Genomic DNA, 22,491 nt, shown 5'->3' with positions numbered 1-22,491 from the left:
ACTCAGATTATTATTATCATCATCAATATTATTATTATTAACTATGAGGCCCAGTGCATGACATTTGTGCACTGGGGTGTGGGGGGGAGGGGTCCCTCAGCCCGGTCTGCACCCTTTAGCAGTCCGGGAGCCCTTGGGGGATGTCCCGCAGTCGGACATCCTTAGCACTGCTGCAGAGGCGGGAGAGGCTCCGCCACCACCATTGCGCTTGCCAGCCGTCAGCCAGGCTTGTGGCTGAGCAGCATCCCCCCTATGGGAGCACACTGACCACCAGGGGGCAGCTCCTGCATTGAGCATCTGCCCCCTGATGGTCAGTGTGCATCATAGCAACCGGTCATTCTGCCGTTTGGTCAATTTGCATATTAGCCTTTTATTATATAGGATAACGAGGGGCTTCCATGTTACATAGGAATCCAGGTCCTGAATCCAAGAAGTGTATGATGCTGTTACATACATTTCAGAGCTTTAGTTGATTATTCTATAAAATGGACTTAATAGTAACTATTTCAGAGGTAGTTAGGAAGATATGGGACTGCGCATTTAAACCCCCTGTGAGTGTCTGGCAGAGAAGTGCTCAACAAACACTAAAGTTGATAACTGTCATTTTCATTATTTTAAAATCTGTTCTCATATCAGGCCACCCTACCTGAAGCCAGCTCTCTTCCAGCTCTCTTCAATCTCTACACTGTCTCTTGGTTTCTTGCACATCCTCACCTTGTGTCATCTCCCCCTCTCTCCTCAGTTCAAGCCTTCCTCCTCCAGGAAGCCTTCCTGACTGCTTTGGCCTTCAACGTTTCCCCTTTCCAGAACTATTTGGGTCAGATAAATTAGCACACTCTTGGCACCTGGCTAAATGCCATCCTTTGCTCTTCACTATCCACCTTCCTAACTGGACCTTTTCGCCTCTCGAGAATGTGATCTGTGTGTTGGATGGTGTCTGTACCACCCACGGGGCCTTGTCTGGACTGGGGGCGTCATGAACGAGGGACTGCCCAGCTGCCCAGTTTGTCTCAAGTCTTACTCACCTGATTCTTCCCAGGAACTCCTGGGAAAACGCCATCCAAGTACAGGACCCCAAGATTGTATGACGCGTCTGGGTTCCCCATTTCTTCTGCTTTTAACCAGTACTTTGCCGCTTTGACATAATTTTTCTTGAATTTGTGGTAATACCATCCCAGACCATTGACTGCCTGATGCAATCCCTGGATTTTAGAACAACAAGAAAAAATTGTTATTTATTTATTTTTTAATGAAACCTAAAGAGAATCAATTGTTGTGAGAGCATTCTGCACGAGTCTAAACGAAACCTCTCCAGTCTCTTTTTTGGGCAGATGGCATGAAAGAGAAGCTGAGTGCTTAGAACACATGAGCCCGATTCAGAGTCTTCCCAGGTGGCGGCTGCCACTGGAATTCCTGCCTTCCAGCTCAGCAGTGACGCTAGCCCCGAATCATCAATCGGCTCCTCTGGGCTTTGACACGACGCCCTTGTCTGCAAAAGCCTCTTATTGTCCTGCAGTAGCAACGCTGCCCTTGACATCCATGAGCGCTCGACTGCACCAGGCGGCTGCAACCTGCCCTGGCGGGGACGGTTTCCAGGTGACCGGTCTGCCCATCTGTTGGTGACTGTCCTGAACACCAACAAACCCTCTGAAGGAAGCAGCTGTGACAGCCTACTTGCTAAGCACAGGTGCTTTGTGACTGCTTCGCGTCCCAGTTCGGGGCTGAGGCAGAAGGGGAGGGTGGGAAAGAGGGAGGAGGGTTTCAGAACTGAGTCTGAACTGGGGCCGGTACCAGGGAAGGGCTGGTTTGTGACTCTAGCCTCGAGCCTCCTTGTTCTTGCTGAGTTATACTCTCAGGTGGCCTCTGCTCTCCCCAGGGCTCCCTCCTGCTTCCACTGGCAGCCTCCAGCCTACTTGTTGAAGGCTCAGGTGCCTGCAGTGGTGTGTGTGCAAACCTAGGCATACGGCGCTCATTCCTCCCTTCCTGCCAGACCATGAGACTGTGAACAAGCAGGGGGGAAAGGAGAGGGGGCAAACAGTGCCCTCGAATCTGCAAGGCTTGTTAAGTGAGAGCAAGTGTGGAACCAAATCTCTTTCACCTCCCTTTTCACAAGCAAAGACCGGGTGTCCCTTAACAGTAGATGCTAAGATCCTAGCCTGCAGCCTTTCCTGTCTTCATAGCTCCCAAAGGCTACCCCTCCTGGTCCTCATGTGGAATCCGGGGGCCAAGAAGACCAAGAGAAAGAAGTGAACAAAGCCCATCAAATGGAAGCTCCATGAGGGCAAGGACCTGTGTGCTATATTCCAGGCACCTACATTAGTGCTTGGCACAGAGTCAGTGCTCAACAAAGTCTCTGACCGATGAACCAAAGCCACCCTCGGGATGCAGATGCTCAACAAAATGGAACCCAGACCCGACACCCTGAGGATCCAGAGGGAGTTCAGGTTGGCGGGTCCCTGGACAGCTGACGCTCGGGAAAGAGTCCGTGCCGTGGATCCACTCATTTCTTCTTGAGCCTCGCACAGTCCCAGGGGCAAGGCAGGCTCCCGATGGGCCTTGCAGAACTCGTGCATTTCAATGACGTCATAGACCAGGCCGTAGTATAAAGAGGCAGGAGCCAGCTCTGGACAGACCCACAGACGGGCACACCCACATGGCTTTGCAGTGCTTTCCTCCAGAGGCCACAGGCTCATTCACAGGTACCTGCCATCACCCCAATGCCCGCAGGACTCCTTTAGGAATTGTATTTGGACCCAATGCAGGAGCCCAGCAAGAAATCTTGTTTTATTTTATTTTTTAAAATATTCTTATTGATTTCAGAGAAGAAAGGAGAAGGAGAGAGAACTAGAAACATCAATGATGAGAGAGAATCATTGATCAGCTGCCTCCTGCACGCCCCCTACTGGGGATCAAGCCTGCAACCTGGGCATATGCCCTTGATCGGAATCGAACCTGGGACCCATCAGTGCACAGGCCGACGCTCGCTCTATACAGGTAGGGCTTGTTTTATTTCTTACTCATCCCTTGTTCTGGACATTTACTGCTCGGTCAACAGGTCTGCCTCCAAGTGACTTTTGGCTAATTTCAAAAAACCAAACTAGGTGCAACCTGCACTACAGTGTCTGACGCAGAGTAGGGGCTGAGTAACTCCCGGCAGAGGGAATGAGTGAGACTCACTCAACATTTTTGAAGGATGTGACTACTCCAGGCCATAAAACGGCAATTCCCTCAATGCTCATCTCAGTCCGGCTAAAATACACCCCAAATAGAGCACATCAGATACCAGTGCTCCGCCAGAATGGCCACAGAGATGCAAATTTCACACCTGCCAGGAAAGCCCCCACTGCCCCACTTTAGGGCGCTCTGAAACTGGTGCCTCCCGTGACCAGCGCTGGGGTCAGGAGCTGCTGTGCACTCCGGGGGGTCCCCTGCTCCTGTGCTGGGGTCAGGAGCTGCTGTGCACTCCGGGGGGTTCCCTGCTCCTGTGCTGGGGTCAGGAGCTGCTGTGCACTCTGGGGGGTTCCCTGCTCCTGTGCTGGGGTCAGGAGCTGCTGTGCACTCCAGGGGGTTCCCTGCTCCTGTGCTGGGGTCAGGAGCTGCTGTGCACTCTGGGGGGTTCCCTGCTCCTGTGCTGGGGTCAGGAGCTGCTGTGCACTCTGGGGGGTTCCCTGCTCCTGTGCTGGGGTCAGGAGCTGCTGTGCACTCCGGGGGGTTCCCTGCTCCTGTGCTGGGGTCAGGAGCTGCTGTGCACTCCAGGAGGTTCCCTGCTCCTGTGCTGGGGTCAGGAGCTGCTGTGCACTCTGGGGGGTTCCCTGCTCCTGTGCTGGGGTCAGGAGCTGCTGTGCACTCTGGGGGATTGCCTGCTCCTGGGTCCTATACCCTCTTGCCACCACACAGGTGGAGGAGAGCCTCGTGGCTCGCTCACTCCATGCCCTCACTTCCAGGGCTACAGAAACACAGAAACTCGGAGCTCCCCACAGAAAGGAAGTGAGGAAGAGCAGCCTGGTTCCTGCAGGAGTCTTTGTGAGAGGCCAACATGAGCGGCCTCGAGGATAGAGAAACAGTCAAGAGCCAGAAGGGCTATCAAGGGCCTGGTAAGGTTGGAACATTACAGTGGTTTCTACAAGTCCATTTATTTGCAAATCTATATGCATGTGCATGAGTATACATGTGTGGGTGGGCACGCATCGGGCATATGTTTCCATGCAGGGATATGTATGCACGTGTGTGTGTGTGTGTGTGTGTGTCCCCTCAACAGGGGACATCCTAACCCCCATTCTGTAGTTCTATATCGCAAGTAGCTGGCTTGGTGACAACATTGAAGAGTAAATAGTGACAAAAGCAAAATAATTCCTAAACCCAGCACTACCCTTGATAAACAGCCTCGTTATTCAAACAAGTGGGCATTGGCCATGACAGGGTTAACCTTCAGGGAATTAGGCTTTTGGTTTTCCTAATTCAATGGCATTTATATCCATTCACTTTCAAGGAGCCCCTGCTGCTTGTTATGGGCAGCCTTGATTATAATTTTAGCCTTCAAACAAAATCGGCCTGAATTCTATTGACTGCAGGTGAATTCCGCTTTTGAATGCGGCCGTCCCCATTGTAGCGGGTTTCTGTATGTGTGTAGCTCAAAAATGACTAATGTTGCAATGCTCACAAGCCCTCCCTCCCCACCCCATTTCTACCTTGGGGCTTTGTCGGGAGACGCTGGCCATTTCCTCTCCCCAATGGGTGTGTGTGTGGCGAATGTTTTCCTCTGACAATATGCAAAAGTGTTACCTTGGAAGCTGCTTTCTTCATCAGCTCCAAGGCGAGCCGTCTGTTCTTTTTCACTCCTTGACCCTAAACAATGATAAACAGCAAAGATTACTAAGAAAAGAAACTCAGCGTGCACTCAAAAATATCACACAGATACGTTGGTGTTTGATACAAAATACTTAAAAAAATAATAAAACCCAAGCCTTCTGAATTATAAATCCCATCTTAAAGGTTTCTATAAGCAGTGCTGTACATCATCATCATCATCATCATCATCATCTTGCTCATATCTGTGGAGCAGAGGCAGCAAACCTCAGCCTCCCAGCTCAGCATCCATACAAAAGCCCCCATTTATCATTGAGTGACAGGCATGCCCATCAACCCACAGGTGCTGTTGGGAGATGCCGGGAATGAGGTTGAATGAGTGTGGTCATCCTGGATGTGTTTCTCTGGGGATCACCTAGTTTGCAGCCAGACAAAGCACTTGATCTGTGTCCAACAGGAAAGAGTTATTAGGCTGCCATCTGCAGCCCCCGAGGTCCTCACCGGAGTCCCCAGGGTGGGACATGTGGCTTCAGAACCAGCTTGAGAACTTCTCTGAAGGAGTAAGGACCCTTGGAATTGGCTGTGTCAGACACTGACAGAAATGAACAAGGTTCCTCCAGTAAAATCAACTTTTCCCAGCAGCGGTGTTTTGTACACCATAGAGAGAAACGGCTTTGAAGTTCTTGTTACAAGAGAGGACCTCAATGGGACTGTGCTGAGCTCTCTGCAGGACCACGTGGGGAAATGCTGGGTCTGAGAATGAGACAGGGAGGAAGGGGGTTCCCTTAGGTCTCTCTTGACATGGCTCTGACAAGGAGGATGGCGGGCAAAGAGAGCAAACTCACTCAGAGTCTGTTATGGACACCCCTCCCCCCGGCACATGCCCCTCGGAGTGGTTGATGGGGTCACAGGTAATATGAGGTGAGCAGGCTTTGCAATGAATCCCACTTTTAACTCTAATTAAACACTTAGCTCTATAGTAAAGGGGACAGCAGGAGTAAACATTCCTGTGTTAATTAACGAGGGTCGAGCACTGTCCCATCATCTTTAACCCTCACAGCAACCCCGCCAAGGTGCGGCTGTCATTCTCATCTGAGAGACCTGCCCAGAGTCACACAGCAAGTGAGACGTAGAGGCAGGATTCGAACCCAGGCCAGCGGGCTCCAGAGCCCAAGCTTAGAACCCCACACCGCATTTCCCCCCGTACGTTTCAGTTCTGTGCTGAGAAAGTATAACGGTTCATAACCTCCTCGCAGGACACAGAAAACACGCCGACTATGCTTGTCTCTGTATTTCTCAGGACCCAAAATAAAACTGTGACTCCAGCTGCAGGTTAAATTATACACACCACGTTTCTATTAGACTTTAACTTACCTATTTAGTAAAACCGATGAGCTGAAGCAAAGTGGAGGATGAAAATATTTTTCAGAAGTGCACCATTGCTTCATTTAATTAAAGAGGGAGAGGAGGGGGAAGGGGACATGAGGCTACTTGGAATAACTGGAGATGGCAATGGCACAACCTTTTTTGACTTCTGGGAAAGCACCAGAATCACAGAATGTGGAAGCCAAAGTTGATCTTTTCCATCTTCTTTATTTTGAAGAAATAAAACTGGGGCTCAGAGAGGCTGACTTATCCGAAAACCCACAGTTACATCTGCAACTAGAACCCAGGTACTCTGACTTCTAGGTCCTGGATTTCCCAGTATATTTGTTACTTAATCAGAACTGAAATAATGTTGTGCACAACGACTACTTATTATACTAGAATCTGAGTAGTATTGGAAGGAGCTAAGTGAGAGAAGTGTAAAGTCCTGGTATATAGTAAGTGCCCAGTAATATTCACCGAATGAATTCATTGAGGACAGTTATGCAGTGAAAGTCAAAGCTCCATTTTCCCGTGGATGCAAAGTGGGATGGACTTGGCTGTCGTGGGCAAACCACAGCCACCAGCATGGCGCTGTCCTTGACTACAATCAGCCAGACACCCACACAATACAATGAGCCAAGTGCACGTTACTGCACTTCCCATTTGGAAAGCCCATTTTCTGTATGGGGATTTTTGCACGGAATACACTTAAAGAGACCTTCTGGCCAGGGTTAAAAATCTTCCTTTAATTGCTGATCAAGGGCTTCCCTCGTCCCACTTAGGAATAACTCAGTTAAAATGCAGGAAAATCAAAAAAGCTTTAAGGGTTGGGAAATTAGACCTGGGAGAAACATTGTCACCTGCAGAGTAATTTATTTATGTGTCTGCCTCTCTCTATAGATCGCGAGTTCCTGGTGGGCAGAAGTAAGGTCTGAATCGTGCACTCTGGGCAGTGGCCAGCCCCAACTCTGCTGGACAAGTGCCTCTCCTCTGTGCCGGTATCTCCTGCCTTCCCCATCCGTGCATGAGCCCCCAGAGGTCAGAAATGTGGCTCATGCATCCATATGTCCCTCCATCCAGCCCAGAGCCTGGCATTTTGTCAGCCCTGAATGAGTGTTTATTGAACAAATACATGAATGTATTGGCATATGGCTAAGAGTCAAACCATTTCTATGTTGATTTGACAACTGGAAAGAGAAAGTCCAGGCTATAAATTTGGAAACCATAACAACCAATAGGTTTTAAAGCTTTGGAAGGTTAGACACGTAGAAAAGTCCTGGTTGTTAATCAGCGAGTGGCCACAGCTGTGGTTCTGGAGGTGGGCCTGGCCACATGAATCCACGCCTTTGTGTGAAGACACTTGCTATCTGGGGGGGCAGCTGCTTCCTTTGGGCATGGACACAGGGTCTAAGGTTTTCCTTACCGGAGCCAACAGCTTTTCACGTTTCCCAGATGGGTGAACTGATGTCTCTGTGTTTGGGGGGAGATTGCCTGGGTCCCAGTCCCAGGTTTGAAATGTAGCAGTTGTGTGACCTTGGGTGGGTGAGTTACAAAGACTTTCTGTGCCCCTGTTACCATATACATAAGCAGCAATAATAATACACCACAGTGCCTACCTTGCAAGGTTGCTGTGGGGATTGAACGCGTTCATACATGTAAATCAGGTAATAAATGCTCCATCACTGTGAACTATTATTGTTTTGTATAAAACACACAGTGCTTTATGGTTCTCAAGGCCCATTCATCATAGTATTTAATTCACTGTTGTCCCATGAGATCAGGTAATTCTAAGGACACAGGAGAAGAGGGACTTGAACTCCATCCTGTGTCCTGGGCTAACGCTCGGCCCACTTGTCCCCCTCTTCTCCTATGGCTTAAAACCAAGATCTTCGTTTGATCAACAGGGCTGCTGGGAGGCAGCCCAAACACACACTTTATGCTGTAATTTAATGACGATGCTGCCTGCTGGCAAAATTGCAGCTCCTTGGGGGCTGGCGGCCACATTCCAATCCATAAAACATGGGGTGTCTCCTCCAGAATGCCACAACTCTGGCAAAAGCAAAGAGAATCCAGGTGCCAAACATAAGACTAATGACTAAAAATGAGACCAGGGTACAGCCCTTCCAGCAAATACCCCTCTCCATTAGGAGTGGCAGATGCGTACACTAAGTGTCTTCAGTTCTGGACTCCATCTGACGCATGCCTACAGGCAATGGCTCTGGACATCTGATGAGAATGGCACAACTTCAGCACAAAATGAGTGATGCTTACCTTGAATAACACAATGGCGTAGTCATATATTAACGCGGGGTCCTCGGTCTCCAGGGCACCCCTGGCGTACCACTCGATCGCCGCTTCAGGATTCTTGGCCACACCTTGCTGCCCCCAGAACAACATCTGGGCCAAGCGTTGCTGCAAGACAATTTAGAATAATGACTTTCCTGTGTGATGCTCAACGTAAGGTTTTAAAAGGTGGAAGGTCAAAGCTGACTTGGAATGTTTTCCTACTGAGAACCAAGAATGAGGTAGACACCTGCTATCTTCCAACAGGGGTGAGGGTGTGGGGGGTGGGAGAGCCCTAAAGGTGGACTTGTGTCAATGCAAATCCTTGACACAAGTTGGAAATGCTGCATCTGAGTGTGCGTGCGTGCTTGTGTGTACGCCCATGTGCATGAATGAATCAACGGCACCCAGGGCCAAAGCTGGCTGAAGACAAGCACATTGTCTCCTCTCCTCCAGAGCCCCCTTCTAGAGGTACTGTCCACCCTCTTGGCCCAGTGAACAGCGTAGAGGCCTCTGTACATCCCTATCAGTTAGGGTGTCTTTCTATGGCATGTATCTCCTCCTAGCCCAGCATTTGTCCCCAAGGCTGGCTTCACAATTATACTCAAGACTGGGAGCCCTCTGGGGGGGTAGAAACCCCAAGATGTGATATGTCTGCCTTTGTCCCCTCAGCTTCCACCCAGCAGAGCTCCTAGGAACCACTCAACAAAGTGAACGAAGGAAGGAAGAAGTGTCCATTGCTGGGAAAGTTCACGCAGGCTCTAAAGCACCCAGAAGTGGCCCTAGCTGGGGCCTTTCCAGAACTATGCACTGGAACTCCTTCCTGCACAAGAAAGTGTGCAGGCTAGGGACGGATGCCCGCGAATGGAGCCAGTGGCAACGTCTGTTAACATTCTGGCCCCATGTGGGCCCCTGACTGTCTTGCCTTCTTTCTGCTTCTTTTCTCATCTCCTTCTTTTCCCTTCCCCTCCCCCACCCACTCTCTGCCAAATAAAACTTCCAGTGAAGTTTCTCCTGAAAGGCTAGGAGGACTTCTACAGAGGGTGGGAGACCCGTTACTAGAATGTCTGAAATGTGTGCCTGTCGATGTGTTTATTCTCTGCTGTTTCCTTTCTCTTTCCATTTCTGGTCTTCTGGCCTAGCAGACCTAGAGGCTGTTCTCGACACTGTGCTCACCAGGAGCATGAAGCCAAAGCTAAATCTTTTGGGAAGGAGGCCCCGCCCTCCTGGGGCAATCAGCCTTAGCCGGCTCCCATCCGGGGCTCAGCTTCATAGTGAAATCAAGGCAAAAAGGCAGGTAGGGGACGTTCTCCAGCCCCCCTGCCCTTCCTAGTACCTCTTAAAAGTCCATCCAGAGACAAGACATGTTCAAGAGACAGGGTCGATCTTTTTGGCATATGGTTTTCTATTATTCTAGCTGAGTTCATGGCCTTCCTGATGCCCATCTAGTCTCTCCTGCACCCCAAGGTGCTTCATTTTGTTTCTGTCTCATGCATTGAAGTGTCCACTGGTGGTCTTAGGACTGGTCATAAACACAGTGGCGCTGTCACTTGCTGTGTTCAGGGCAGGACTACATGACAGGCCTCTTGGAGTCAAGAGTGACCAAGTGACTTGCTTTGGCCAATAAAATGTGAGGAGTGACTTGTGCCACTTTCTGAGAAGAGGCGTCAAGAGCCAGCCTGTGCTGTTAGCTTGAGTTCCTTGGAGCTGTGAGAGCACAGCCCATACCAACGCCCATTGGACAGGTAGTGTGAGCATGGAATGAATCAGCACTGTTTTAAGCCACTGCGGTTTGGGGTATTTTGTTACCATGGCATAGCCTGGTCTGTCACCACGGAGAACTTCAGGACAGTGGGCCACATCCTTACCTGAGCCGCCGCGTTGCCTCGGATAGCTTCGTGCTTCAACCACATAAAGACGTCCCCATCTTCTTTGGTTTGTACCTTGAGTATTTCATCATCTTTTAGCCTAATTGTTTCAACGTACGCCTAAACAGGGAGAAAGGAAGGATGGGAGGCCAGGAGGGAGGGAGAGAAGAAGGAAAGGAAGAAAAGGAGACAGGAAACTAAATGATATGGGCATGCAAAAGATGGGACGTTATTCTTAAACCAGGCATTGCTCAAGGAAAACTCTATGAATAATTGATATGTGAGGGTTGTCCACTCTATATGTCATCAGATCAAGTTCTTTCTAAACAAATGCATCACAGCCAATGTATCTAAACGAGGATTTTTGTTCCTGGGGAAGCTTTTGCCTTGGGAGGACACAATTTATTCCACTTCCACTTCTGGTGCTTAAGCGTGTTCAGAAGTCTGCTCTTGTGCCTCCAATTTCAGAGGCAGATTCACGTAGCATCAAAAAAGATAAATCAATATTTTCTAAGAATAACCTTATTTTTTTTATCCCAAAGTGTTATTATCCTGCATGACTAATCCTTTTTATTTAGCAGGCTCAGCTTCAGATATCTTTGGGCTATTTCCAAAAATTCAATCCACCTCACAAAGAAGAGGGCAGGTTAGCTCAGGGATGCGAAGGAATGTGCTGGAGGCGCTGGAGACCAACCCGCAGAGAAAGTTCACAAAAGGTTTGAATTTGTGAACAGCCTCCCAGGTCTCTGATTCCTCTGAAGAAAATAAGATTCATTTTGAAGTCTAAATTTTGGCTGTTTATCAAAAAAACTGGTCCCGTTGTTTCACGGCTTCCCCTTAGGCGTAATGAATCTATCAGCAGTGCCGCGAGGAGTCCTGAGGAGGGCTTCCCAGGCCAGCGCAGCCACGGGCAAAGGGTGGGAAAATTGGATCTGGGCGAGCTTGGGAAGGAAGCCTCAGAGAACAAGGAGATGATTTCCCTTCTGGCCTCTCTGTTGGTTAGTTTTAAAAAGTACTTATGCCCTAGCTGGTTTGGCTCAATAGATAGAGCATGGGCCCAAGGACTGAAGAGTCCCAGGTTTGATTCCAGTCCAGGGCACGTACCTTGGTTGCAGGCTCCATCCCTGGCCCTTGCCAGGTATGTGTGGGAGGCAGCCGATCAATATGTCTGATTCACATTGATGTTTCTCTCCTCTGTCTCTCCCCCTCCTTTCCACTCTCTCTAAAAATCAATGGAAAAATATCCTCGGGTGACGATTAACAAAAAAGCAAAAACAAATAAAAAGTACTTAGATTCACAAACTTGCCTACAACCCTATTCCTGAGAAGGTCTTTCAGCTGCCTTCTCCACTGTCACCATGTGGAGTCAGAGGTCCCTCAGGCACTGGGGCACTGAGACTGGGGACAGTGCAAGGACTCAGAACCCAGCAGGTATTAATTCCTGCCAAATGTCTAACTCGGGAGGCCACCAAGCAAAGAGCAACAGTGAGAATAATGATGCTCACAACCTCTTATTGAAACCAACTGTGTGCTGGAAGTTTAACAACTGGTTTGTGTTTTTTTTTCATTTAGTACTCACAACAGAGCTGTGACCCAAATAACACTGTCCTTAATTTATACACAAAGCAAAAAACCGAGGTGCAGTAGGTGAACCCAAGGTCACATTGTAGAGCTGGCCCTGGAAGCCATGTTGGCTTGAGTCTGAAGGCAGGGCTCTGATCAGCTCCCTCACAAAGTCCTCTAGTGAGAAGGTCCTGGAATCCTGCCTGGGCACGAGCCACTTTCTCGTGTTAACTCTCTTCCAACCGTCTGGCCAATGAGCGGGTGCTTCAGCTCAAACTCCAGGGACACAATCATCTGCAACAAGCCTATAACCTCCTGAAACTTGAGCAGCTCAAATAATGGAATTCTCACCTAGAAGTGTTTTGGCCGACTAGAGAATTTGGATTTTGAGTTATTTTTCTTCTTCTCCTCCTTAACTTGTTCAAAGAGAGAGAGAAAGAGAAAGGAGAGGGGCGGGGAGGGAGAGAGAAAGAAGAAAATGAGGCAGGGATATAAAGAAAGGAGAGAAGGAAAGGAAGGGAAGAAAAAAGGAAGAGAGGAAGGGAAACAGTGGGGGGCAGGGGAGAGGGAGGGAGGAAGAGACAGAGAAAAGAGGATGCAAGGAAAACCCGCCAACTTTGCAGCTGGGTGCGAAGGCCCTCAGCATCGCTCCTTCCCATCACCTGCATTCTCTGGGGGCGTGAAATGTGAGGGTGCAGTCAGGACTCTGGGGAACTCAGTGCAGGGCCGTTTTAGGGCTTCTACTTAAACCAGTGACCTCCACTAACCTCCTCTGGGGCCTGTGGGGGCCCCCATTGTGCACCTGCCTGCGGGTGTGTGTGTGTGTGTGTGTGTGTGTGTGTGTGTGTGTGTGTGTGTGTTAAAATCAGCTATCATGGCTGGCTGGCTCCTAATAGGGGTGTGTGTGTTCTTTGTTGAAATGTAACATTTTGGGATTTTAAAGTAAGAACGAGGGAATATTGTCAGTAACTATGGAGAGACAAGAAAGCAAGTACCCAAGATTCCCCAAACAGGGGGTGCCGCATACTAACGGGTGTTGAACGCAAGAGAGACAGAGTTGACAGCCACTGCTCTGGGTACTGGCCGTCAACAAACACTGGTTGCATCACAAAGCACCAGAGTCAACAAGAAATTACAGTCCCTTTGTGTTCATCACTGGACTGGACACTCTGCACCCCCAGCCTGTCCATCATCCGATCGGTAAACACTGAGCGCCAACTACATGTCAAGCACAGTGCTGGGCACTGGGGCCACTGATGTGAGTAGACCAGGTGCCTGTCTTGGAGCTCACAGTCTGCTGGGGAAGCTCGGTCTATGACCACGTACCCAACACTCACCATAAGAGCAATGGCAGGGAGGTGCCCTGTTCCAAAGCCCCATAGTAAAAGGAAGGTGAGGAGGAGGAGGTGAAGTTTGACCCTTGTGTTCAAGTAGGAGGGGAGTCAGCAGGTGGGAAAAGGCTGGTGAGCATGGAGAAAGGACCCCAACAGAGGAGACCCAGCAAGGCCAGGAAGTGTGGCCAAAAGCTTAGTTTCTCCTGGGTGGGCAGGCCGGGTGGGGATGACTGAGAGCTGAGGCTGGGGCAGCAGAGAGAAATCAGGGCAAGGAGTGTCTCCTATGCCACGTGATGAGCTGGACCTTGTGCTCTGGGTCAGTACTTCTCAACACTGGCTGCACATTAGGGTCATCTGAGGAGCTTTTACACATCCATATCCACACACACACATATATATATGCATGTTATACGTCTGGGCCCCCTCACTTCTAAAAGATTATGGGGTGGAGCCTGTGTAGATGTGTTCTTTAAGCCACCAAGTAATTGTGATGCGTAGCCAGGTTTCGAACCTCCACTGTCGACAGCCCACTATGGCCTCCGTAAGAATGAGAAGAGCATGGGAAGGGACTAGACTGGTGACAGTTGGGAGGTATATTAGTTTGCTAGGGCTGCCGTGACAAAATACCCCAGGCTGGGTGCTTCAATTTGTTTCCTCAGTTCTGGAGGCCAGAAGTCCGAGATGTTAGCAGATTCGGTTTCTTCTGAGGCTTCTCTCCTTAGCGTGCAGATGGCCACCTTCTCACCAGGTCCTCACATGGTCATTCCTCTGTCTGTTTTGTCTGCGTCCTCATGGCCTTTTCTTGTAAGGACACCATCTTACTGGATTAGGGCCCACCTAACGACTCCACTGTGACTCAATTGCCTCTTTAAAAGCCCTATTTCCAAGTACAGTCACAGTCTGAGGTACTGGGGGCAAGGGCTTCTACGTATGAATTTGGGGAGAGGACACATAATTCAACCCATTACAGGAGGCTGTCACAGCAGCTCAGAGGAGAGACGATGAAGGACAAATGTAGGCTGTGGCAGCAGGGATGGAAATGGGAAGAGACAGACTGGCATGAAAGCTGTTGTGGATTGTGATTGATCGGATGATGGCGGGGGATCAAAGACGACACCCCAGTCGCTAGCATGGGAAATGGTACCACCGGTTACGGTGTTTGTGGGGAAACGAGGGCAGGAGATGCTGGGCTGCCTTTGTGGTATGTGAGGATCGCAGATGCGGGGCGTAAGAAATAGCTCAGATGGAGAGGAATGTGTGAGCATCATCAGCATGCGGAGGACTTGAAAGCAGGGGTGTGGGTGAGCTGAGACCCCTGCCCGCTAGCAGGCACACAGAGAGGAGGCTGTGGACCAAATGTGGCGGAAAAGCTAGTACTGAGAAACTGAGAGGAACTCATCTGTGATTAAGCCACAAAAACAAACAAAACCCAAGAGCATCTTCTTTCTCTGCAATCAGAAGCGGAGCCCCATGAAACCGTGAAGAAGTGACGTGAAGTGAGAGTCCTCATAAAGGAGATGAAGTGATGGGAACCGAGAGGTACATAAAAGAGACAATGAGACAAGAATCAAGAAAAGAATTTCTGACGGATCCTCGGCTTGTTAATTAGAGGTCTGGCCTCCCAGATCTCCTCCTCTGTTACGTGCTGCTGCCGAGCTAATAGATTTCTCGACAAAAGGACATTTACATCAACGTATGACACCTGCTTAGATTCTCAAGCAGCCATTAATTACACATTCTTAAGAAAATGAGCTATGATGCAACTCTTCTAACTGTGTAATTCGTATCTGGCATTCTTAATCAGACGACTTTTCAGCTGCAAGATGGATCATTTCTATTCATCTTCGCTGGTTCTGACCAATTAAACATTTTCTTTCATAATCATAACGTTTCATGTGTCAAATCTTCAAAAGGAGAGGATCTTGTTAGCAACATACCATTTCCCGTTGCTAATTTATGCTGAATTAGAATTCTTAAAAGTATATTATACATATAGGGCATCATAACCATATCCAGGCTTAGTAGAACGATGGCAATATTATTTCGTGGCTTGATTTTGTATGAAATGTTTTTTCAGAAGAATTAAAAACAAAACTATCAATTAAATTAATTCCTGTCATATGGCGGTCAAATTTTGCCCTTGGCTCATATGCACTGAGAGAATACATATGATGATGATAAGAATGTGTAAGTTTATTGCAAAGAAATCACTTTCTAAAGGAATTCGATGTCTACACCTACAGCCTTTTGGTGTTTTATAGCCTGACTCATGTTTAATGTGCACTGACGGCATGTATCTTCGAGTCATTTATTTCATAACTGTGTAGTGGTCACTGTGCATTTCTTTTCCGGAAACCATCCATTCCCAATCATCAAAGCACACGGTTTCTGCACTGTGGGTTTCTGAGGGCACAGTGAGGGGTCTGGTTCCCAATTAGCTGCTCAGCCTGATTCTACAACCCTGACCTAGCTAGGTCCATCCCCTTGGCTCACAGCATAAGCAGGGAAAATCAGGAGCTTCTGGCCTAGATCAAGGCCAAACCCGGCAAAGCAGCTTACATACTATCTCAGGCTGCATAAACCCAGGCACCCCTTTCATTTATATACTAGAGGCCCAACGCATGAAATTCATGCAAGGGGCTCGGCCCATTGCAGCCCCGGCTGCCTCACGGCCCTTCCCACTGGTCATTCCAGAAGGTAGTTTCGCCGTCCGGTCTAATTAGCATATTAGCTCTTTATTACATAGGATTGTCTTTAGCAGAGATGAGTAGTTGCAACAGAGACTATATAGGCAAAAGCTAAAATATTTACTATCTGTCCCTTTACGGAAAAACAATGCCTACTCCTGGTAAGACTACTCATGCTTCCTCTCGACCATCTCAAGTGCTAGACCATCAAAACATCTTAAACCCTTTCTGGAGAAAGAGGATATATATATAAAACACATTCCAAGAAGCTAACCGCGTCAGGGTCTGCTCCCGCTGGATACAAATCTCTGTCATCTAGAGACAGCCTCCCTTTTACTCTTACTGTCTCCTTTCCTTGTACCCTTTTATTGGCTGCCATCCATACACGTCTGGAAACAACTATCGGTTGGTCTAACACAGTGGTCGGCAAACTGTGGCTTGCGAGCCACATGTGGCTCTTTGGCCCCTTGAGTGTAGCTCTTCCACAAAATACCACATGCGGGCACGCATGTACAGTGCAATTGAAACTTCGTGGCCCATGCACAGAAGTCAGTATTTTGTGGAAGAGCCACACTCAAGGGGCCAAAGAGCCGCATGTGGCTCGCGAGCCGCAGTTTGCCGACCACTGGTCTAACATAACACATTATGCTCTGTGAGTTGATATGAGCCATTGATAGCTTTGCCCAAAGAGTCAAAAATATTTGGGAGCCTGGAAAGTTAGGGGCTGGAGTGAGTGTGAACGTCACATGCTGTCAGTCACGTGGGAGCACTGGGCCAGTAAGGCTACACAATGGGGATAGACGCTTCTCAAGGCCCCCAGCAGTGGGAGCATAGCTAGGGACGGAGCTTGCTTCCTGATGTCATAGACCCTTCTTGCTCGTTACATATTGATAGGAGCCCTTGGTTTACTATCTCCCCCCTCCATTTGATGCAATGTCCCCTAACATCTTCAGACCTACCATGTCACATGGTCTTGGAACAAAGTCCAGACACCTATATTTGTGGTACACATTTTCTTGCAAAATCAAAATCCGTCCAGGGCCAGATCTACCCTTGGTGTATGAGTCATCCCATTCATGAAAAGCTTTTCATGGCTACATGGAGGATTGTTCCTACACTCAGCCTGAGAGGACAGACAGGAAACAGGAAGTGGAGAATGCAAGAAAGCTTTTCTCTCCATGCAGTGACACTCATCCTCAGGAGGCCAGTGGAGGTCGACAGCCACAGGTGCAGGCACCTTATGAAAACTCAGGAAGCCCTGGTAGGCATGGCCATGACCACTTCCTCCCATTTGTCTTTTGTACCTGATCTCCTTGTAGCGTCTGCTGGTCCAGGGGTGTCTTTGTGGCAATATTGCTGTAATAGGCGTAGGATAGCTCCCAGTCCAGGGGGTAGTTGTCAATACCTTGGAAGTGTTTGTATCCAAGATTCATTGAAGACAGCCTCTCACTGCCCTGGCCTCCAACCAAACTATACAACATGCCCTGTTAGGAAGAAATGGACAGTATTTGGAAGGTTAGAGATAAGGGTCTTAAAATCCAACCACTGAAAGGTCATGGGCCCTGTCCTTATATGATCCTAGTCATTCCAAAGCACATTAACAGGCCTTAAAAATCTCTTTAGAGAAGGGACAGCCTCGTTCTCATGGCTTACAGATTCCCAGATATCTGTCCTTCTAAATGTCTAATATCTTAAAATTTCTTGATTTTTGCCCTTCTTCAGTGAAAACCAGGGCTTTCCCTGCCTTCTCTCACAGTATCTCCGTGTATCAGTCGACTGCTCTAGGTCTGCTTCAGCTACATCATCTATGGCCAGGTGATCTGAAGACTGGGCCATGTCCCAGCCTCATGCTCTCAGAATGTCAGTGTTAGGAAGGGTCTTTTGAGATCAACAACCTCATTTCATAGTTGAGGAAATAGAGGCCCAGAGAGGTGAAGTCATTTGTCTATGGCCAACTAGCCAGCCACTTTGTGACAGAGACAGGGCTAGAATCTTCTGGACTATTCCACCTTTTGAGGATTGCCTCAGGGACTCAGGAAAGCATGCCATCCCTCACGAGCTCCTACAAGCCAGAGACAGGCACAAAGAAGTCATTGAAAAACAAAACAAAAAACGGAGCCACCTGGGCATGTCTAAGCAGTATGACTCTCCAAACTCAAGATGAACAAATCCAGAAAAAAGGGGACCGGGGACCGTTCAGCAGTACTTAACACAAACGTGATTCCAAATGTTACGCAAGTGGCATAATACATCCGGATCCAGAACCAAAAACGAAACTGCCTGGGATAGCTTCTATTTTGAAGGCTGGATGTGTCAATACTTGGTTTCTAGGTCCAAATGACTTCACTTAGCTAAGAAGTCACGGGGTAATGGTCCCACAGCCAGAGCAGTTACAAGAATTGGGTAAGAGGCGCCTGTTCTTAAAGGGCTGAGATTCTGGTAAGTCCTGCCCAAACTGTTCCTAGCATGTACCAGTCACATCCCAGAGCCTAGGAAGGGACACTGAAAGCCAGAGCCTGTGTTGAGCACAGCCCTAGGATATTAATCTTTTCTTTAAAAACATATATTTTTATTAATTTTAGAGAGAAAGGGAGAGGGAGAGAGAGATAGAAACATCAATGACGAGAGAGAATCATTGATTGGCTGCCTCCTGCATGACCCACACTGGGGATCAAGCCTGCAACCTGGGCATGTGCCCTAATCGGGAATCAAACTGTGACCTACTGGTTCATAGGTTGACACTCAACCACTGAGCCACACCGGCTGGGCTAGGATGTTGATCTTGATGTAAAGATTCTAAAGGATTCCTGGGAGCATGCGCCTGTCCAGGTCTCCCGGGGGCATGAGAGCATTACTCTGCAAATATAACGTCAGTGATGGATACCCCTGGAGCCCATGAAATACTCTACCTGCAGCTGATCCCGAGGTATATTTAATCCAGTTTCATAAAAGACCGCGAGGTAGTAGGATGCTTTATGATACCCGCAGCAGCTGGAATCCATCAGGAGGGGGACCACGGAACTAATTTGGTGAAGACCATCAACACTGGAGAGTCTCTTTGCAGCCTTCTCAAATATCATCCCACCGATCTCCAACACGGACTCATGTTGGTGCGTTGGTGCTGTAAGGCACACAATTCACAGCCCACACAATTAATTACCATGGGATCGACGTGGCTTTCGAAAGAAGAGGGAAAAGCCAATTCACCCTGCTAAGTTATTAATGTGGTTAGTTCTGGAGAGCCTTGAAATATACCACCTTATGGGGGAGATACATCAAACCCTTTGGGGATGCCACGGTGTCTTTCTGTAAATAGCTTTTCCTTTGGCACCAAATGACAGCCTAGTATCCTGGGAAAAAGGATGTGCCTTATATAGCTGAGATAGCGCCTTGGGAGTAATTTATTCAACCAGATAAGTCATCACCAAATCAGGACCACCGAATCTTCCAGAGACTTTTTCCCCCTCTAAGACTCTCTGAAGACGAATGTGTTTTATTTCAGGATTAGTTCCTAGGTGCTGTTGTAAAATGTTGAGCAATAGAAACTTATTTTGAGATGCTTTCCTATGTTTTGTCTCCAATTTTCCTCGTGGGTTTCTAAATACAATAACTAGTCAACGTTTATTGAAGGCTTACAAAATGTCAAATACTGCGTTAAGTTACTTATGCAAATTATGTCATGTAATCCCAACAATTTTATGAGGTGGTACTATAATTAGCATCCTCATTTTTTTTCGGAAGAGGAGACTGGAGTCTGGAGAGGTCGATTAACCTGTCTCAGGTTACAATAGCTGGCGAGTGGCTGAGCCCAGCTCTGGATCCACCTGAGAGGTGGCATGTGTCTTTTTGGCTAAGCTGTGGGGAAGGTCACCCATGACCTACACCCAGAGCTAAGAAGTCACATGTCCTGGCTCCTGGCACTCCCGCTCCAGCCCTCACAGGGTCAGAGCCAGCAGCTGGGCCTGTCTTTACTCTCTCCATCCCAAGCGGTAGGTGCTAAGAAAAAAATCACATTACTGAACAAAGGGAATTTGCTCCTCTTTCTGTATTTCTTTAATCCCTAAAGAAATAGCGGCTTTTTGTAAAAAATAAATAAATAAAAATAAAAATAAAACCGTGCAGATTTATATAAAATAAAAACAGAAGTTCCTTCTGTCCCTATCCTTCTTCCCCCGCCCCCCAAATTAAAACCCATTTATTCTCAGGAGATTTAAAAATAGTGCCCTCTTTATCATTAGAAGTAGTCATTGTTTCAGGGATTTTGCTTCAAAAGTACAATAAACTCCATTAAAGTATTCTTCACTAATTAAAAATGGGCTGTAAATAGGCAGCATATATGATTCTAATGAAGATTTTGAGAAAATGCTGCTGCTTTTGGATATTTTAATAAGAAGAATCATTATAAAATAAGAATTGAAAAAACAATCAAGTAATTCAATGTTTTCGTGTCAGGGGTAGCAAAATGATTCTCATAATTTAAATAAATATTCTCCCAAGCCTTCTTTAATAGCAAAGGGAAACACTGTTAAAAGCTTGGTATACATGCTTCCAGACTTTTCCTTTGCACAGACAATAATTCATATACACATCTCTTTGCATATATACATACACATATTTATTCCAAAAAGTTCCTATAGATTCTGACTCTCAACTTTTAGAAATTAAGCATATCTCAGCCCTGGCAGTCTGACTCAGTTGGTTGAGTGTCATCCTATGATCCAAAAGGTTGCTGGTTCGATTCCCAGTAAAGGCATATACTCAGGTTTCAGGTTCAATCCCCAGTTGAGGTGCATAGGGGAAGTAACCAATCAATGTTTCTCTCTCTCTCTCTCTCTCTCTCTCTCTCTCTCTCTTTTAAATTAATCATATCTCTTGAGTATCTGCCTGGGGCTGTCAGAAGCTCATTCATTCTAAAGCTTCAATAGGATTGCATTCTAAAGCAGTGCTGTTGTCCTACCAGTTTTCTATTTTTAGACTCCTGGGTTGCTTCCCTTGGTTTTGCTATAACCAACAAGATGGCAGTGGACATCCTTGAATAGTTCCCTCTGCTCATCTGTAGGGATATATCTGAGTAACAACACCCTTTCCACCAGGAGTCTGGCAATCTCATTTTGGATGTTCCCTTTGCGTAGTTGAGAGAAGAATTCCATCCTGCTCCACCCTTAGGTAGGATGCGAACCTTCACTGGGTGCAGTGCCTGCAGCACTCGATGGAGCTGCAAAGTGAATCCTACTTCTGCTTGTGCATACGTTTACTTATATGTTCACTTTTAAACTTCCTTTTTTTTAACCCTCACCTGAGGAATACTTAGAGAGAGGAAGAGAGAGAGAGAGAGAGAACATCAATCTGAGAGAGAAACATCAATCTTCCGGATGCTCCCCGACTGGGTATCAAACCTGCAACCCAGGTATGTGCTCTGCCCGGGAATTGAACCAGCAACCTTTCGGTGCATAGGACAATGATGCTCAACCAACTGAGCCACTCCAGCCGGGCCATATGTTTACTTTTAAATATGTACCATCTCCGATGCCCTACTGTCCACACTTAGAGCAGGGCAACATTAGCATTTTGTTAAGAACTCATCCCTGCCTCACCTGTTCTGCCAAACCCCCAACCGAGATGATGAGTTCTGCCTGAGTGCCCACGGGCGCGGGCTTTGTGGGCTCAGAGGAGAGAAGAGACTCCAAACCAAATGGAGCTCCAAATGAAACACTCGCCCCGCCGACCCCTGGCACAGAACCCCAGAAATCATTAGCGGAGTGTGCAGGTAGCTGGGATTGCTGGAGAGTGCGGAGCAAAAGGGAGATCATTCACGAAGCTCTAAGCCGTAGCGCAAAAACACTCGACACGGAAACGTAGGCAGGTTGAGAAGGCTTCGTTAGTGCTTTCACACATTAAAATAAATTTCCCCCCAAACAGTACCAATCAGTATTTTCTCTGCAAAAGCATCTAAACAATTTTCTGCACTAGTGAATATAATAAAAAAAATAAGTCTAGAGTAAAACTGCTCCTTTTTGCACATTCTTTAAAGTTCAAATTCTAACTGTAGCACAAAATCCAAGCCATGATGTCATTGGTGATAATTGTTGAACTGGCAATTTGAAAACCAGTTTAATGAAACTGTTAATTTCACCCATCTGGTTTCGCATATGCATTTTTTCTAGTCGATCTGTAACTACAAAAAACATGCCTTGTTTATGGAGATTAATGGTGTAATGAAAAACAAACAAAATAGGAAAAAAGAGACATTCTCCCATTTTCTTCTTCCTGCATCAGAAGCGAAGGACACAACCGGCATCACCAGTTAATTAATCCTTACTATTCTCCAGGTAGCACAGCACTGTTTATTTCCCTCTTTTTTCTTTTTTATAGCAACGTCAGAAGGTCACTATGTGTGCACTTATCGTTACAAGAGGCAAAAAAGCAGAAAATGAGAAGGTAGCCACTGGCTGGAGTGATTGAGAATTCAGAAGGCGACAGACAGACTCATTTCTTGGGAGAGGAATGGGACATCAATAGGAAAGTCATTTTTAGTTCCAAGCTTCCAAAAGGTGTAATGCATCCAAAGTAGAAGTTAGAAAG

At 47.5% G+C, this 22,491-nt stretch overlaps 1 protein-coding gene across 2 annotated transcripts in view; it reads right to left on the bottom strand.

The window, feature by feature from the left end:
• The window catches only part of SEL1L3 (SEL1L family member 3), a 90,870-nt gene that overhangs the window by 31,564 nt on the left and 36,815 nt on the right, over positions 1 to 22,491 (bottom strand). For both annotated transcript variants that reach the window (XM_014459654.2, XM_023757742.1), the window contains exons 9-14: positions 18,819 to 19,030; positions 17,214 to 17,393; positions 10,326 to 10,445; positions 8,446 to 8,586; positions 4,783 to 4,845; positions 1,026 to 1,202 (exon numbers count right to left, since the gene is read on the bottom strand). In XM_014459654.2, coding sequence (XP_014315140.1) covers positions 1,026 to 1,202; positions 4,783 to 4,845; positions 8,446 to 8,586; positions 10,326 to 10,445; positions 17,214 to 17,393; positions 18,819 to 19,030 — 893 coding nt within the window. The remainder of the gene's footprint in view (positions 1 to 1,025; positions 1,203 to 4,782; positions 4,846 to 8,445; positions 8,587 to 10,325; positions 10,446 to 17,213; positions 17,394 to 18,818; positions 19,031 to 22,491) is intronic.

Source organism: Myotis lucifugus, unplaced genomic scaffold (genome assembly GCF_000147115.1).
Source record: "Myotis lucifugus unplaced genomic scaffold, Myoluc2.0 scaffold_112, whole genome shotgun sequence".
NCBI classification, from domain to species: domain Eukaryota; kingdom Metazoa; phylum Chordata; class Mammalia; order Chiroptera; family Vespertilionidae; genus Myotis; species Myotis lucifugus.
The sequence above is the reverse complement of the archived record's forward strand: the minus strand, read 5'-3'. Positions and strand labels throughout refer to the sequence as shown.